Below are 17,906 nucleotides of genomic sequence, written 5' to 3' on the forward strand. Positions count from 1 at the left end.
GTTCTTCTCTTCATGCTCAGCATATAGTGTTTGTTTTTATTAATGCCTCATGCAGGAATGCAGACTCCCATGGACACTGCTGTGATAAAGATCTTAAATAAAAGGTTCAGACTACTGAGAGGCTATTTTAAATCTCCTTTGTCTGGCTGTAGTCAAACTGCACAGAGCAGATTGGTAATTGGTCCTGAACTAAGACGGTAAGATTCTTTGGCATTGCATGTGAGGAGGATTTGTGTTTTAATGGGATCCGGTGATTTTTTGGCAAATGCAGCATGTGATTTTCTCTTTTAATATTTACTTTAGGTGTTCATTTGTGGCATCAGGAATTCATGCTGCACCAAAACCTGTCCCATGCCAGCGTTACGTTTTCATTACCTTACACTGTAGCTCCTCCAGCTTTGAATCTTCTCCTGTCAGAATTTAAATCTAGATGCAAAGCAGGCCTGTCAAGTTTGTTTTACTCGTTCAATGTGATAAACACGGAGCATTATGAGCTGAATAATAAATAACTGCACGCCTTTCAGTATCATTTCAAACACAGGAATTCTATTTATAGGCGCTCAAACATTTCCTTCTCCAGCTTAACTTTCTCTGTTTTCTCTCTTCCTCCAACTGATTTCAGGCACAGATTGTAAATTTGGTCACAAGGGAGGGTCAATGATTCTCATTTCCTGCAGTTTGGTCCTCTTTAACAAAATGACTCTCCACTCCCTGAATTCTCTCAAATTCCTCTGAGATATCTGCAGCTGCTTGTGTGTATCTGTGTTTGCATGCATGAATTTGTGTGCACTTAACACCAGTTCATAATGTGCAGTGTGGCATGTGAGCGTGGTGCGTGAAGCTGGAAAGAAAAGTGACATGAGATGAAAAGGTTAATATTTTCCAGGCTGGTGGGTGGGAGGTGAGAACTCTGTTCACATGGTGTGGTTAGTGTGTATTATTTGTTACACATTTAGGAGCTGTGCAAAATCGCATGTCTGTGTGTGTGTGTGTGTGTGTGTGTGTGTGTGTGTGTGTGTGTTGCTATGTTAGCAGAAATTGAATTAATTTCACTGAAGTGAACATGCAACTCTATCTTGTTGGTTACATTTGTTTGAGTGTCTGTGAAAGAGGTTGTCAATCAAATTCCACTTGTGGTGGAGTATGACGTGACAAGTCAGAGACAAACAATTGTTCAATATCTTGATGTAGTTATTTATATACGTAGGATTTCTTGTTGCACATAAAAATCATTTTTGTAGGTGTCCCCATGACCACCTGAAGTGCTCTAGCTGTTATTTTCTATTAAATCCTATATAAATTCAGCCTGATTGAGATCTGAGAATCTAGAGGCCAAGTGAACAGCATAAACAGTTTCAGCAGTCCCAACAACCGCTGAACAATTTTTGCAGTGTAGTATGGCATACCATCCTGCTGAAAGAGGTCAATACCATCAGGAAAATCGGGTTTCACTGAAAGTACAGCATCCCGGTGAATAGCAGGACCTGGTTTTCCAGCAGAGCTTCACCCACATCTGCCTCAGTTGTCACGTATTCATCTCATGGCTCATCCTGCTGCCGCCTCTTCTCCATGTAAACGACACACACGCACCTATACATTCACATCACATGACGTTAAAGACAAAAAGCACATCATCAGATTAGGCCATCTCCTCATCACAAACTGTATATCAAGATTAACTTTGCTTTTGTAGTCGGTCATCTCAAAAATGAACCCTGTTCAGGGGTTCCTTACATCTGGGGCCTCCTTAATGGCTAGCAAGGAGGGTGGCTCTTGTGGCTGCAAAAAGCAGTTAGTTTGTCGGAAAATGGCTCAATTTATTTATTTTTTTATTCGCAAGCATTTCCTTTTGTGTCTTTAATTCCGAGTTGTCCATTTTGTGAATTATGAGCCATTCAGACTTAAATTGATAATAAAGCAGGGATGGCAAGCTGTTGCTCAGTGGGAGTGTGTAGTCTCTGCAGTCTTCAATCAGTAGTCAGTAACTTGAACAAGTAATGTATTTATTTGTTTCCATCAGCATTAGCTCTATGAACTGTTTCTTCACTTCCTGCCTAATTTTCCCCACCCCTTCGGAGATGCCTATGTAAGAATAAAAGCAATGCTAACATTTACTGACCTTTATTTTAATGTTGTGGTGCACAATTCCAGTCCATTATTTTAACTGGTTGTTTGACTTTATTGCTCAGTTACAAGACGATTTACCAAACTTTGTGTTCCAACACATGATTTTTAGGTGTTGTAATTGGCTCAGTGTATGGAGTCTATGGAGCCCAGCTTGAGGGCAGTGAGGACAGGTAAAGTACAGGGCTTGCATCAGTTTAGTCTTGCCTGCAGACTCAGCTCAGTCTCTCCCTGCATGCTGTTCTGTTTTGATTGAGCCCCTAACTGGATTTTTCCAATACCAACAGTCCCAATAAATCCATCTCTGAGGGGATTTCAACTGGCATTATTCCTGTCTTTCCTCTGGAAACAAGACATCCAATCTACTCTCCTCACCATTGTCTTCCAAGCAGACAGGCCGATGAATGAATGAATGCTCCTGGCTAAATCCCCCTTCCATGAGCAGACACAGATGCAGACACGCTGCCCACAGACACTCTCGGCTGTGATTAGGCAGGCCGCTGGACGTGTTGCTGGGGGAAATCTCTTTGCAAAGACTTATCATCAAGTGGCAGCTTTACAGATTTACGTCTTTTCATCTAGTATATGTGTATATGTGTAAGCCGATGCTGAGGGAAATAAAGGCGGAAGAGATACTGTAATTGTGTTTGATGATTTAGAGAAGAACGCATTTAATATTTTTAATGGGTGACAAAAAAAAAAAACAGCACAGAAACGATATGTGTGGCTTTGAGAGTGTGAGTTACACAGGCCTGCTGCTCGTGCACTTATAGAGAACAGCATGTTTCAGATCTATTGAACTTGTTGAGCTTTCCCGTGAGACCTGCGTCATCAGCTGCGAGGTTATTTCCTGTAGTTGAAGAGCAGCATGACTCTTTTCCTGTTCTGTGTGTGTGAGAAGAAGCATCAGGTTTGTTCTCCCAGTCTCCGTTACTGGCCACAGTTCACAAGGCACATAAGAAGTTAGCAGCTGACCCCCCCCCCCCCATAGTAGTTGGTTCCTTTTTTGAGATGGAATAAGTAAAGATAGCAGTTCCTGATTTTAGGATCTCGACTCGAGCACTGAATATTAAACAAGCAAAACTCTGAAATCTGAGTTTTTCAAAGTAGGATACATCAAATAATTCCAGTGTGACATGAAATAAATCATTTCACTTTCAAGTCCATTCTATCTGCAGTAGAGCAGCTGCTGCATATGAGGAGCACTACAGCTTAAAGTAGTTCAACTTCAAACTTTCAAAAAAGAAATAAGAAGAACTCCTTTGCATGATGCATGAAATTCTAAATTAACAAATGCAAAAAGGGGAGCTATTGCTGCTTGTACAAAGTGTGACACTGACGTGCATGCAAAACCATTTCTGGAAAAACTTGTTGCTTTGCTCTTCATGAGCTTATACTGCTGTGACCTAATTTCCAGAGAAAGACAGAGGGCATCATAACTCTAGTCGACTATATCTATGAAACATTCAGGAGCAATGAATTTCAGCACAGAGACGACTGCAGGAGACTCCTCTCTGTTATTCAAAGAGAAGATTTGTTACCTGCCACCTCCCACCGAATCATGTCCTCTGTCTTCATCTGTGTCCCTGGGGACGCTTTGCAACACCGCCCCTTCCAGCAGCTTCTTCCAAACAACAAAAGCTTTGTCTTCTTCTATTTTATTTTTTTTCCTCCCCTCCATCTCTGTGGAGCTATTACTCTGCATATGACCTGGGGGTGACGGGAGGCAGAACACATGGCTGTGGATGATAATACCACTCCACAGAGCAGACATCTACAAGCTGCAGCTCTCGCACTGCGGCTTTGCAAGTATTTGCTTTTGTTTTTTGCAATACAGCCGACTAGATGAGAGTATCACTGTGGTCTACTAGTAACAACTACATGCATTTGTGCAAAGATGAGCATCATTTCAAAGCACTGTTGAACGATAAGATCGTCATGATCCTTTTTTCTCACTTTTAAAATGTACTGCGTGAGTTTATTTACCTCTTTTGATATCCATAAAACTATTTTATTTTAATGCCTTTGACAGAAAAACGTTTGCATCAGGTAAAAACTGAAATAAATGACTAAAACATTGTTAGTTTTTCAGTCATAATTCTAAAATTAGACGAAGATAACTCAGTGTGATAGAACTATTGTACTTGGTGTTGTGATTGGTCTTATCTGTGAGTGGAAAAATGAACATTTGTTTTAACCATCTTGTGTCACACATTTGGAAGCTGCATCTGCAAAAAAACTTCTCTGGTGACTGTTTCTAATTCCTGCACAACTTGCAAGAGAGTTAGGCAATTTCTCTGTACAGAACTGCTTCAACTCAGTGACGTTTGTGGGTTTCCCAACATGGACTATGTTCTTGGCCCTTTGACCTCGAGCAGAGTTTAATTGTGCATTTGCCACTCCAAAACATTAACTTCATTTTTATTTAACTATTGTTTGGTTAAAATTATGTATGTGGCTTGCTTTACCTACTTTCTTAAGATGCAACAAGTTGTTCTGATATTTAGTGTAATTTAATAATGTTTTTTTTCTTACGTCGGTGAAACAAGCCGTTCAATTCAATTCAATTCAATTTTATTTATATAGCGTCTAATACAACAGATGTTGTCTCTAGACGCTTTCCAGAGATCCAGAACATGAACATAAACATAAACCCCCAAGCAATTATTACATAAACAATGGCAGGTAAAAACTCCCATTGTGGGAGAAAAGCCTTAAGCCAAACAGTGGCAAGGAAAACTCCCCTTTAGGAGGGAAGAAACCTTGAGCAGGACCAGGCTCATAAGGGGGGACCCTCCTGCCGAAGGCCGGACTGGGGGAGTCAGGAACATCAGCAGCACACAGCAGTCATGTGGAAGCAGCAGCGGCGTTCTGGACGTACCAAAATGGATCAAAAAACTGTTAGACTTCAGCCACCATGTTTCCCTGATATAAGGTTTATCTGCTAACTTTGTATAAAGTTACCTGAAACCCTACACAGATGGTTTTGTTACCTTTTCCAACTTACAAGCACCAGGAAAATCTTCTTAGCCCATCAGAAATCACAATATACCACTAGGAAATGTGTTGTGGCAGGCTCTTTAAGTAAAACATCAACTGTCTTTCCAAAGTTTGAAAACATCTGCCTATAGATTCAAATTAACTGCTAATCATTTACCTAGAATTTATACTCACCAGCCACTTTATTAGGTACACCTGTCCAACTGCTCGTTAACGCACATTTCTAATCATCCAATCACATGGCAGCAACTCTGTGCATTCAGGCATGTAGACATGGTCAAGACGATCTGCTGCAGTTCAAACCAGCATCAGAATGGGGAAGAAAGGTGGTTTAAGTGACTTTGAACGTGGCATGGTTGGTAGTGCCGCACAGGCTGGTCTGAGTATTGCACAAACTGCTGATCTACTGGGATTTTCACGCACAACCATCTCTAGGGTTTACAGAGAATGGTCTGAAAAAAAGAAAATATCCAGTGAGTGGCAGTTCTGTGGGCACAAATGGCTTGTTGATGCCAGAGGTCAGAGGAGAATGGCCTGACTGGTTTGAGCTGATAGAAAAGCAACAGAAACTCAAATAACCACTTGTTACAACCGAGGTATGCCGAAGAGCATCTCTTAACGCAGAACACTTCGAACCTTGAGGCAGATGGGCTACAGCAGCAGAAGACCACACCGGGTGCCGCTCCTGTCAGCTATGAACAGGAAACTGAGGCTACAACTCGCACAGGCTCACCAAAATTGGACAACAGAAGATGGAAAAACGTTGCCTGGTCTGATGAGTCTCGATTTCTGCTGCAACATTCGGATGGTGGGGTCAGAATTTGGTGTCAGCAACTTGAAAGCATGGATCCATCCTGCCTTGTATCAATTTTTCTGGCACACTTTGGGCCCATCAGTACCAATCGTGTCAACATCACGTCCTACCTGAGTGTCGTTGCTGACCGTGTCCATCCCCTTTATGACCACAGTGGACCATCTTCTGATGGTTATCTGGCAGGATAACGCACCATGTCATAGATTGGGAATCATCTCAGACTGGTTTCTTGAACATGACAATTAGTTCTCTGTACTCAAATGGCCTCCACAGTCACCAGATCTCAATCCAATAGAGCACCTTTGGGATGTGCAGCCGACAAATCTGCAGCAACTGCGTGACGCTATCATGTCAATATGAACCAAACTCTCTGAGGAATGTTTCCAATACCTTGTTGAATCTATGCCATGAAGGATTAAGGCAGTTCTGAAGGCAAAAGGGGGTCCAACCCGGTACTAACAAGGTGTACCTAATAAAGTGGCCGGTGAGTGTATTTGTCAGTAAATAAATGATTGAGTATATATTTGTCTTTGTTGTTTGATTTGGTTGTCTTCGTCATTTTTAAACACTTTTGTGGAATAAAACTGGGCTGACCAAAGACATCACCAGCAGCCATACAGCTGGTGTGGTTTAGTGTGGTAGGAAAAAAAAGAAGAACATAATATTAGCCTAGAAAACTAGACACACCACTAGCAAATTGAAATTGGCTTTGTGGGTATATTTACATCCTACATTTTTCTAGATGTGGGTCTGATCTATATCAGCTTTTCACCAACACCTACAAGTATTCATTTTGCTGAATAAGTGGGCCACATTAGCTGTCAGTAGACTGGTACAAATCCGATACATACAGGGACTCAGTGGGACTACAAAAGGTTGAAAAGTGATACACATGCAAAAACAACCGAATCCCACAAGAGTTCTGCGAGTTAAGTTTTGTTCCCCAGCCAAACACCTTTTCCTACTTTTCTTCAAAGATACATTTGCAGCTAACTACTGTTGGCAAGATCACATAGATATCGCTGTTTTATTTCATTTAGAAAGTGGGGTGGCGTGTGTGACATGAAATATATAACTTAGTAGCACCAAGAGGGGATTTCTACGACGGAGTATTAGGGCCAAACTAAGACAAAAAATAAAAAATAAAGTCATAATAATATGAGAATAAAGTCATAATATTACGAGAATAAAGTCGTAATATTAAATATATTATAAATATATAACTTCACTTTACAAGATGCTCAATATTCCTCATTTTAACACAGGGAGAAGATGCTATTCCTGTTAGAGTTCTCATAAATTATATTCTCATAATATTACGACTTTATTCTCATAATATTACGACTTTATTCTCATAATATTACGACTTTATTCTCATAAATTACGACTTTATTCTCATAATATTACGACTTTATTCTCATAATATTACGACTTTATTCTCATAATATTACGACTTTATTTTCATAAATTACGACTTTATTCTCATAAATTACGACTTTATTCTTGTAATATTACAACTTTATTCTCGTAATATTACGACTTTATTCTATTACGACTTTATTCTCGCAACATTACAACTTTATTCTCGTAATGTTACGACTTTATTCTCGTAATGTTACGACTTTATTCTCGTAATATTACGACTTTATTCTCGTAATATTACGACTTTATTCTCGTAATGTTACGACTTTATTCTCATAATATTATGAGTTTATTCTCGTAATTTCCCCTTTTTTTGTCTTAGTTTGGCCCTAATACTCCGTCGTAGATTTCCTACCATACAGTTAGGCACTGGATCTTTTCAATCTTCAATCTCAAAAAAAAAACTGAGTTCAATCTAGTATTGAGTTATACAAGGGCTTTTATTTTTAGTTTATCCAGCTGTGGCGAATTTTGCTTACCTGCAGTGTCTCACGACTCTCACCTTCAGATGGATGATTTCCTGTTCAGGAGAAGACGGCGGTTATGAGTCAGTAACTGCTCATGCTCACATGCCAAAGATGATTGGACATTTTAAACTTTACTTCACATAACTTTCTCAACTTTTTCTCATGTCTGGAAAAATAAGGATGGCTTCTGTAAGCCAATACAAGTCATAATTATTGTTAAAGTAGATTACATCTTTTCACAAGCTTTTCACTATGAGGTAAGGGTTTCAGTTGTTACATAATTCATCCTTTTTTTTAAACTATTTTGCCAATCCTCCTTAAGTATAGTGACTTTAAACACAGCCAATCCAAAGTTAGAACACTTTTTTTATTTTAAATTACTTAAACTGTTTAAACAGTTCCCTTTTTCCTTGCCAAACCCTCGGGCAATAGCACCATCTAGTGGCAGAGATATGTCCTTGCAACAAGTGAAACTGAAAGTAAAGCAGGTTTGGGAGGGGAGGGAGTTCACGCAGGAAAACCCCGCTTACTGTATCATACATAGTTGTGTAAGAGACAACAACTTTATAACACGATGGCTGCTGGACTGAACATGTCCTGTGCTCGCTTCATTCTGTTTTCCATATCCTTCCTTCAGTTGTCACAGTAAGTAAAGCTACATGATTTTCAGACTCGTGGACTAGTTTTGACACACGCCCTGTTTTAAGGCTGAATTATGGTCTGCGCAGGCACTACGCCGTATGCTACGCCGTAGCGTACGGCGTAGCATACGGCGTAGGATTCGCGGCGACGCGCATCGCTCTGCGTGGATTTAACGCGGAACCATAAATCAGCCTTTAGAAGACTGTTGAGTGAAGTGTTGTGTTGATGTGTGTCACCCAAGTCGACAGCGTTATCTTCCGCATTTAATATCAAATATATTTCAGTATATGATATGTTTAACTGTATAGCAGAGATGAGTGGTAGACGTTTCGGAAAAGATAGGTGTTGTTAGGTTTATACTACAAGACAGATGCGGTGCTGCGTTCCATTTACCTCGGAAGTCGGAACTCGGAACTGGGAATGACGTCACAACCGAGTTATCAGCGTTCCAGTTACAAAGTAGGAAAACAAGTTTGTAGTTCGCATATACCACATGAAAAATGTAAATTACACTATAGCAGCATATATATGCCGAACAATACTTGTATACGACTGATTTAGTGTGACCAAAACTAGAATGAAGAGCTACGAATTTTTACAGAGCTCTCTTCTACTGTTTACAACCGGGGCAGCCATCTTGGAATGTGAACTCGGGGGTGGTGAAGACTCTCCCACTTTCCCAGTGGGAAATCCCACTTCGAGGGGCGTTCCAGTTGAAAATTCCGACTGGGAATTGGGAAATCCCCACTTCCGAGGACAAATGGAACGCGGCATTATCACACCCGGCGTCAAACTCAAACTCAAACTCCAAGGCAAAAATAACTGGGAAAAAGCGGCAACGCGCTAGCTATGTATTTTTTTAATCTATTTTTTTCCCAGCTAAACTAGATCACTAAATTAACTAACTTTCGGTTTCTTTTTTCGCTTTATTATAGCTTGATATATCCATATCTCATGTAATATTATTTGGGGAGCTACCTATAACACACATCTTCATAAACTATGTTGCAAAAAAGATTCTACAGGATTGCCACACACAGTAATTGGTCTGCTCATTCTGCCCCTCTTTTCAAACAACTCAATATTTTACCCATCTTTAAGTTAAATACATATCAAACCTGCAATTTTATTTTCAAAGTATTGTTCCTGCCAGTTTCCTTTTCTTTGCCATGTAAAGATTTTTTCAGTTCAACAGTGATATGCACCATTTTAATACAAGACAGGCTAATCATTCAAATCTCCCTACTGGTTTGTGTCAGTTTTCCATCAGATACAGGGGAGCCCAGTTAGGAACACCTATACAAGAATCTCGTCTACCTCTACTTCATTCAATAATTTTAAACATAAGCTCATGACACATTTAATTGATCAGATTACCTAATGATATTTCTAGATTTGTTATTTTTTCTTTAATCATGTAGATACCATGTATTCTATTCATGCTGCTGTTTATTTGCTTTGTCTTTGTGTTTAGACTGCAATCATGTATTCTGCATATTTTAAATCTTTGTACAATTTTTTGCTGTATTTTACATAGGTAGAGGCCTCAGCCGAGCTCTTTTTTACATTTCTATGTTACTTGTTCTGTTTTTTTATACTGTGCTGAATAAATAAATCTAAAAAATCTAAATCTTCTCGCTCTCAGGGGCGCTTTACTTCACCTGTCCGTAACACCTGGGGAGAGATCCCTTCTTGCAACAATTAAAGGGGGATTGCGTGTCAAAAGGGACGTGTGCACAGATGGCAACTACACTGTCGAGGAAGGCAGGAAGTGTTGTCTCTGTCCAGCTGGTAAGTAAGAGGTCTACGAAGCTGAAGTTCAGACCAATTTTTTAAGATGTCATTAGCTGCATGCTTTTTGTCACGTCTTGGGGTAAGGTGTGGACCCAAACGCAGGGAGAGCAGGAGTTGGCAAAAAAACAGGATTTATTTAAAAAAAGGCAAAACACAAGGCTCTGCTGGGCAAGACAAACTAAAAAGGGATCCAAACACTTGAGGAGCAAAACGTGGCAGGGAGCAAACAGTAAGGTCCGACAGGGAACAAGGGAATGACAAGACCAGATATACACAGGGGATAACGAGACACGACGAGACACAGGTGCAGACACAATCAGGGCAGATGGGACACAGGCGGGGCAAAACAGAAACTGAAAGCTGGGGGGAATGTCAAACCTTGACACTTTTCTATCCATTCTCCAGGTTTTTTGGAAACTATTCTGCATGAATTTGAAAACATGAATTATTCAACTTTTTGCCAGGACTTCACCATACTGGTCAGTCAATAGTAGGTTGTAGTGTTAAAGAAACACCAGCAAAAACAGATATAACTCAATAGTGTGAAAGCCCTGAAATAATGAGGAGCTGTTATGTACTCAATAATATGTATTTACTCATTAAGACACGTTCTGTTCAGGACTTTCATGTGATCTACGCTCAGGAATAAAAGGTACAGAATGTCCTTGTATAGATGTGAAAGGTATAGATCCTGTTAGGTCGGAGGAAAGAGCAGAATGCAGAAATGCTCCTCATTTATGGGTTTTTTTGTTTTTGACTTCCCATAACTGAACTTGGGAAAAAAAAATATTCCCCTCTAATGGCTTTTATTAACACGGGTGAGTTTAACCTGTTTCTGTTTCTGATTACTGTGCCTCTGCATTGTAGGTCAGAAAGTCCAACAACACTGCACCACAACTCCAGACGACACAAGATGTATCATTTGTGAAGATGGCACATACAACAGTTTCCCTAATTCCCGGGAGACTTGTGAGCCGTGTAAATCCTGCTCACACCATAATGGTACGATTTCTGGTGGTATCACATTTTTCTCTCTCACTGTTTCATCCTCCAAATGGAGTTTGCAGCCGTCCTCACACACCTGTTACGTCCGTCCTCATTGCCATTTCACACGTAATTTGTAGATGAGAACAACACATCCAGGTTCTTTTGTCTCTGGCCATTCATGGGTAAAAACAATGCACTGAATGTGAATGGTAGTTAGTACAACTTTTTTGGTATTTGCTTAGTATTAAAAAAGTAAAAGTGTTAAATAAAACTATGGTATTGCTTTGTTTTGTGCCAGAATCATAAGGTCTGTCAGGTAAACAATTATATAATGTCGTTGCTAAGCCACGATTGCCCATGTTATAATAGAAAAAACTTTCATTTATAGTGAGAAAGGAATGTCTGTTTATTTGTGTCCGTGAAAGTGTCGTATCCCGACACGTGTAATTACCTCAATGAATCTCCAGGTAATACACAGTATTTCAGTCATTGTCCTTTCAATGAAGCATCACATTTGACCACTATTACCCATTTTCCACCAAGCTGGTTCTGGGCCAATGCTGCTGCTGGTTCACAACTTGTTCAACTTGCGAACCAGCTGAGAACCGGTTTGCTTTTTCATAGCACGGGTGCTAAGGCGAGCCACGTCATTATGTCACTGTAAACATCAGTTACGTCGCTGCGTTTGCATTGAAGCAACAACAACGTATTTGCGCTAATACGTACCAGGTCCGCGTAGCAGCCTCCATGGACCACATCGCTTAAAAAGACAGGTTGTCTCCTCCACAAACCACTGCTGCTTTGCTGTATCCATATTGATTTGTCGCTTATTTGAAAATGTTGCAGTCTTGCTATTGCCGTTGGTCTTAACAAGTACACCCCCCTCTGCTTATGTAGGCGGTTCTTTCTTCTGGCCCAGCAAAGAGTTGGTGCTACCTTGGAACCCTTTTTTCTGGCCCAGAGCCAGTTCTTTGTCAGTGGAAACAGAAAGCCCGGTTCCACACTCAGCACTGGCCCAGAACCAGCCTTACCCTCAGAACCGATTACTATTTTTTTAAACTTGTGATGAAATGATTACCACAAATGTACATGTAACAGTCCCACAGTGTCCTATTCTATCCTCTCTGTGGACTGTCTGAAGCCACAAACTCTCCCTTAACTGTCCTGCTCTCTTTTTAGGCAGTAAAAAAAACATAAACTGAGATTCAAAAATATGTTGTTTTTTTCATTTGATGAACACCACCCTGCACAGGCATGATACCCCTCTCCAACTTGCCACTAACATGTTTCATTGCTTTAAACTGGTGTGACTGTGAGGAATTGGATGATGGGATAATTTCCTTTTCATTCACAAAGGATGGTTCAGTGTTTTTTAAAATAATAGGGTTCAAACAATTCGGAGTGGAAGCTATCACAGCAATGATATTGGTGACATCTCACCACTGACTACTGATGGTTTGCTCTATTGTATCTGATTGACTTAAACTGTGCTGCCCGTGTTTGGACAAGTTCTGGATGAAGAATAAATGCATCCCTGTTGCATGCGTGTACACAAAACGTCACATGACGTCACATGACATTTGTGCATCTGTCTTATCCTTTCAGCTAATTTAGAAGAGGCCGAGCCCTGCACCTCTGCAAAGAACACTGTGTGCCGATGTAAGGAAGGCTACTATTGTAAAATGGAAAACTGCAAAGTCTGCCATCCATGTGAAACGTAAGTTTTACTTCTTCTGATACATACATTAAACAGCTGTCATGACTACTGCTTTACTAAGCCTTCACAGGTTTGCGCTGATGTTCTGGACTCTGTGATATTAAGTTGTCAAGATTCTCCTTTAAAAAGTTGCCTTTAAAACATCGTTTGTGTCATGGATGCATTGACCCTTCCTTGTATAGTTGGCATCCTTAAAAAAAGATTGAATTCTAATTCTCTCACCCAGTCTGTTACTCATATTTGGTTTTCTTTTCCTTCAAGATGTGCTTCTACTGGAGTCAAAGTACCCTGTACTGCTACCAATAACACCGTCTGCAAAGATGAGGAGAAACGTAAGTTATAGATGAGTTTCAGTCTCTGTGGATTAAACCATAATGGCTTAAAGGAGCATGAGGCTCCTTTAAGAAATGAGACTCTCTAGCGCCACCCTTCACCACGACGGCTGTTGGGGGTACTGCAGCCAACAGTGAAGCCGGTGTGGGTACCAGATTGTATCGGGCTGCAATATTTTCCCCGGAAGTGTGCATTTTTTCCCCGCGATGGTATTTTTTTGCCATGTTAAGCTAGGAAGGTAGTTTTTCACCATGTCTTCACATTCAAAACGTCTTTTTTGGCAATTGCGGATTAATCAGTGAGCGCTTAGTTGACGTTACATTTTTTTAATTATATTTATATAATTTATTATGACTATTTTGCTTAGACATTTACAGATTTAACAATGAGAACATATAGAGACATACACTTCTGTAAAGTCAGAAGCAGCAGATCATAGTGGAGGTAAAAGGGAGAAGAAACATATACAAGGAATTATCAGAATTATCAGTGATCTTACTGACATAGGCTAAAAAAAATATTAGAGTTAAAATATTTATTAGGGACTATTTTCATTAGACAATTGGAACGGAACAGAAGCCAATCACAAGACGGAACGTCATCACGTACGGGGAGCCGGTAAAAAAAAGCAGGTGGGAAAAAAAAGCACAGACACCGGCACGGGAGAACGGGGAGAACGCGCATGCAGCGTCATGTGACGTCACATCCGCAGCCCAGCGCGGGAAATTTGGGCCCGAATTGCAGCACATTTTGCAGCACACAGCCTGTTCAAGGCAAAGGAGAAATACACTAGAGGGCTCATTCTTTTGGGTTTGGAACGCTTCATCTGACATTATTACTAGAAAACTTAAAATGTATAGGGATTTTTTTCATAAATCCTGCCACAATCCGGCCTCAAGCTCCTTTAACTTGCAATCAAAAAAAATAGTAATTGTGTCTATATAAATAATATGATGGTCTTGTCTTTTATCTTCAGAAGATAACACCACTGCCGTTGCTGTTGGGATTGCTGTTGCTGTTCTTGTTTTGATTGTTGCTGTATTAGTCTACCTTTTCTACAAAAACAGAAGACGAAGTAAGTGTTTCTATTTATCTTTACACTATAAGACTAATGGAGGGCTCAAGATCCTTCCACAGAACAGTTTTATCATTTTTGTATATGTATGTGTGTGCTTTTTTGTTAACAATTATATGTTTTCTTATTTTTCATTAACTTCTCATAAGGAAAAGGGGAAATAAGCCAACTTCCAACAACGAACGGTGATGAAGCTGTGGTAAGTTAGTCTGTTGACCAAATCTGTCCTGATTTAAGATGTCCTTCTTGTGTGCCTAGGTCATAGATTCATACATGAATGTTAAATGCTTTTCTGTCTCTCTAATGCTGGCCTAGCTGCCCCTTTATGTAAGGGGGACAGGTTAGTTTTGAATGCACTTTTGTTCGCCCTATTTCTCCGCTTATCTCTGTGTTGTTTTTGTGAGGTTTGCAAATTTTGTTTCTTTATTGCGACAGAGTTGAATGTTAACATTCAGTACACTTTTACTTTCAGCATCTCAACAACATCTCAAATAACGGTAAGAAAAACAACAGAAAATCCGTTAAACTCCTACAAAGCACTCTTTTCATCTTTAAAATACCTCAACAATAAATTTAAAGTCAGTTGTGATGTGACACACTGGTTCCCAATTTTCTTTCCAGCCGAGGACTTCCAGTGTCTCCTGCCTGAAATTGTACAAGTGCTTGGATGGAAGGATATGGAAGATATAGCAATACGTAGTGGTGTATTAGAAGCTGCCATTGATTCTTGTAAACGAAACCACCCGCAGGACGCTGAGGAGCAGACTCTTGAGCTACTGAAGAAGTGGGTGGAGAAACAGGGCAGTATTGCCCCAAAAAGATTGTTAGAGATCCTTCAAAAAACTGGCAAAAAGGGCAAATATGAGAAGGTCTTAAAAATATTGGAGGAAGGCAAGTCTGGTTCCGGAAATGGTTCTGCATAAATGTGCATGAAACATTTCTTAAAATATATACATCATTTTGAATTTGGTGGAAGCATCAAGTCTCAAAAAAGCTTGTGGATGGTGATGTTGATTTAACAACGGAGATCAGCAGGTGGAAATGTTTGGAGAGGATTGCCGTCTCCATGTGAGATATTGTAGGACGTAAGCTGCTCAACAGTACTGAGTCTTTAGGAAGTTTCTATTTAATGATTTGCCAAATATTTTCAGTTTGTGAAAGATCTAGACTGCAGGTGCACCAGTTAACCACCTGAACTCTTCTACAAGGAAGCTGTGCTTTTATAAAATCCGATGCCGTTTGTGGCTCGGTCTTGCAAAGAAATCCAAGGGTTTTCAGCATTATTTTTCCTTTTTTAGAATCCGTTTGAGCTTCCCTTCCATAGATACTAATGCACCCCCAAAAGGACAGGGGATCCATGATTTCCAAACAGAAGTGGTGTTTGGTTTGTGGGGTCATGGGAGAGTCTTCCACTTTGCCTCAGTTCATTTTTGATCAGCCAAAGAAGACATAAGACATAATCTTTTTTGCATGACAGAGCTTTAACCTGCATTTGTGGATGGCATAGTAGTCTGTGTTCTTGGGTGGGGATTTCTGAAAGTGTCCCTGAGCACATGAATGATTTTTATCACACAACCTCTTCTGCTTTTAATGCAGTGCTGCCCGAGGGCCCCAAGGTCACAAGGTCAAGTACTGATTTTCAGTCTTGTCTTTTTTGTATAGAAATTCTTCAGAAAAGTTTTTTTTTTATCGGGGTAATTTTCATGACTCTGTATCTCGTCCTCTTCAAAACAACGAAAGAGAAAATCTCAAAACTAAAGAAAATTTAGTCTTTAGTCTTTGACGAATAATTGTGATTGCCGCCACCGCTGTTGAGAACATAGCCAGATTATTCAGAGGGAAGTCTTCATGTAGTTCATAATGATTAAGTAGTGTTACGGACGGTACAACTGCATTGTATCAATTAGGGCAAAAACACCTGGAAACTAGATTTTGATTGCCAGAGATGTGGAAATTCACAAAAAGTGTTTCCTTTACACTTTTGCGAATAAATGGATTATCGAATCGCCTGGAAAAACCACCTCCTGGAAGCGAAAAAAAGTTTGTTAGATACTTGGGGAGTTGTTTTTTTTTTTTTTTTTAATTAGGGCATTTTCCATTACAGGATTTATTTTTTGATACTTGGTTTTGCTCAAATCTAGGGGTAATGGAAATGCGCCTACTGATGTGTTGCCAATTAACCAAGTTAGTTGCAAAATGTTACTCAGGGTAATTGTTTTTAGTGCTACTTAAATTCTTTATTCTTTTCTTGCCCATACCTCAGCCTTTATTGTGACATGTTGTTACTATCAAATTCAAAATTAGCTACTATTTTTCACGAATTGATAAAAGTTTAACTCTAACCTTCCTAGGGGAAGTTTGTTTATGAGATTTTCTAGTCAATGCGTTTCGTATATAGAATTGGGGTTGTATATAATGTTTTGTATTGCCTTAGTTATTAATTATAAAAGCAGTTTGGGAGAAATATTAGCTTGAACTACAGAGCTCTATCGTGATGGTACACACAGGCAAAGGAGCCCTTAGTATCTGCTTTAAGCTGATTAAGTAATTGGCAGAGTTACTCTCGAGGTTTCCTTCCTTTTTTGCGTTTTAAAGTTGAAAAATATCCAATTTTTTTGTGTTAATTTGATGTTGAATGTTTGAATGTTCTTTCTTCTGTGAGTATTATGCTTTCACCACTTGTATATTGTGAAAAAACCTTCAATAAATAAAGATTAAGTGAAAAGTGTTTTGATGTTATCTGTTCACCATAATCCTCAGAGCAGAATACTAATGTTTCAGTATGCACACAATACTTACATGGTTCTTGCAATTGGGCTAATGAGACACAACTTTTGAAAAACAAAACATACCGTATGTTGAAAGACATTACACAACCTGCTGCCCAGTTCTCCTTGTTTTAAGGGTGGATCTTGAAGCCCAACACCAGGGTGTGGAGCACAGGAAATCAGGACAAGTATAAGGCAAACGGCAACTCAGAATAACTGTAAGAGGAAACCAAAACTGAGAAATAAGGGTTAATGCAACCAGCCTGCTGACCCCCTCCCAAAATGTCTGCAGAAAGAGGCTTTATGTGCTCTTGGAGTTTACATTCCAGCATTGTGATCACGGATGTTTAAAAAAATGATGTTATGGGGTGTCATCACAAAGTATTTTTTTTAAAGAATGACATCCAAAGTTTCCAGTATTGCTCAAGGGTTTATGCAGTCAGGATTAAAATACCACTGACACAATCAGAAAGTAATCTAAACACAATGATTTAAAAGTTGTTATTCAGATAAGCTCTTCAATGTTGATGTCACACTAAGAAACCACTTAAATGTGCAAAGTATAAAACATTCACATAGTGTCCTGCCCCTAAAGACTGAAGCGCCACCTTGTGGACGTAGAGTGTATACAGCTTCTTGACGGATCAGCTGAAGCAGAAGTAGCGTTTTAATGCTGCGTTCCATTTACCTAGGAAGTCGGAACTCGCAACTGGGAATGACGTCACAGCCGAGTTATCAGCGTTCCAGTTACAAAGTAGGTAAA

General features: G+C 39.7%; 1 protein-coding gene across 1 annotated transcript; it reads left to right on the plus strand.

Moving 5' to 3' along the window:
* Window positions 1-8,321: 8,321 nt before the first annotated feature.
* On the plus strand, window positions 8,322-17,061 carry fas (Fas cell surface death receptor). The gene is made up of 9 exons (XM_061744754.1): window positions 8,322-8,472; window positions 10,115-10,260; window positions 11,131-11,265; window positions 12,856-12,967; window positions 13,229-13,299; window positions 14,277-14,375; window positions 14,525-14,574; window positions 14,848-14,872; window positions 14,997-17,061. Exons 1-9 carry the CDS (start codon window positions 8,402-8,404, stop codon window positions 15,296-15,298), a joined length of 1,011 nt encoding a protein of 336 aa, XP_061600738.1. The 5' UTR covers window positions 8,322-8,401; the 3' UTR covers window positions 15,299-17,061.
* The last annotated feature ends 845 nt before the right edge of the window (window positions 17,062-17,906 follow it).

The sequence above is a fragment of the Cololabis saira genome, chromosome 17 (assembly GCF_033807715.1).
Source record: "Cololabis saira isolate AMF1-May2022 chromosome 17, fColSai1.1, whole genome shotgun sequence".
Classification (NCBI taxonomy): Eukaryota; Metazoa; Chordata; class Actinopteri; order Beloniformes; family Belonidae; genus Cololabis; species Cololabis saira.

What these genes read in the sequence shown, in the direction of transcription:
- fas (XM_061744754.1), top strand. Translation starts at nt 8,402, where the DNA reads ATGGCTGCTGGACTGAACATGTCCTGTGCTCGCTTCATTCTGTTTTCC. An exon ending in ATCCTGCTCACACCATAATG is followed by an intron (nt 11,266 to 12,855) that starts GTACGATTTCTG and finishes TTATCCTTTCAG; the next exon opens with CTAATTTAGAAGAGGCCGAG. An exon ending in GTCTGCCATCCATGTGAAAC is followed by an intron (nt 12,968 to 13,228) that starts GTAAGTTTTACT and finishes TTTTCCTTCAAG; the next exon opens with ATGTGCTTCTACTGGAGTCA.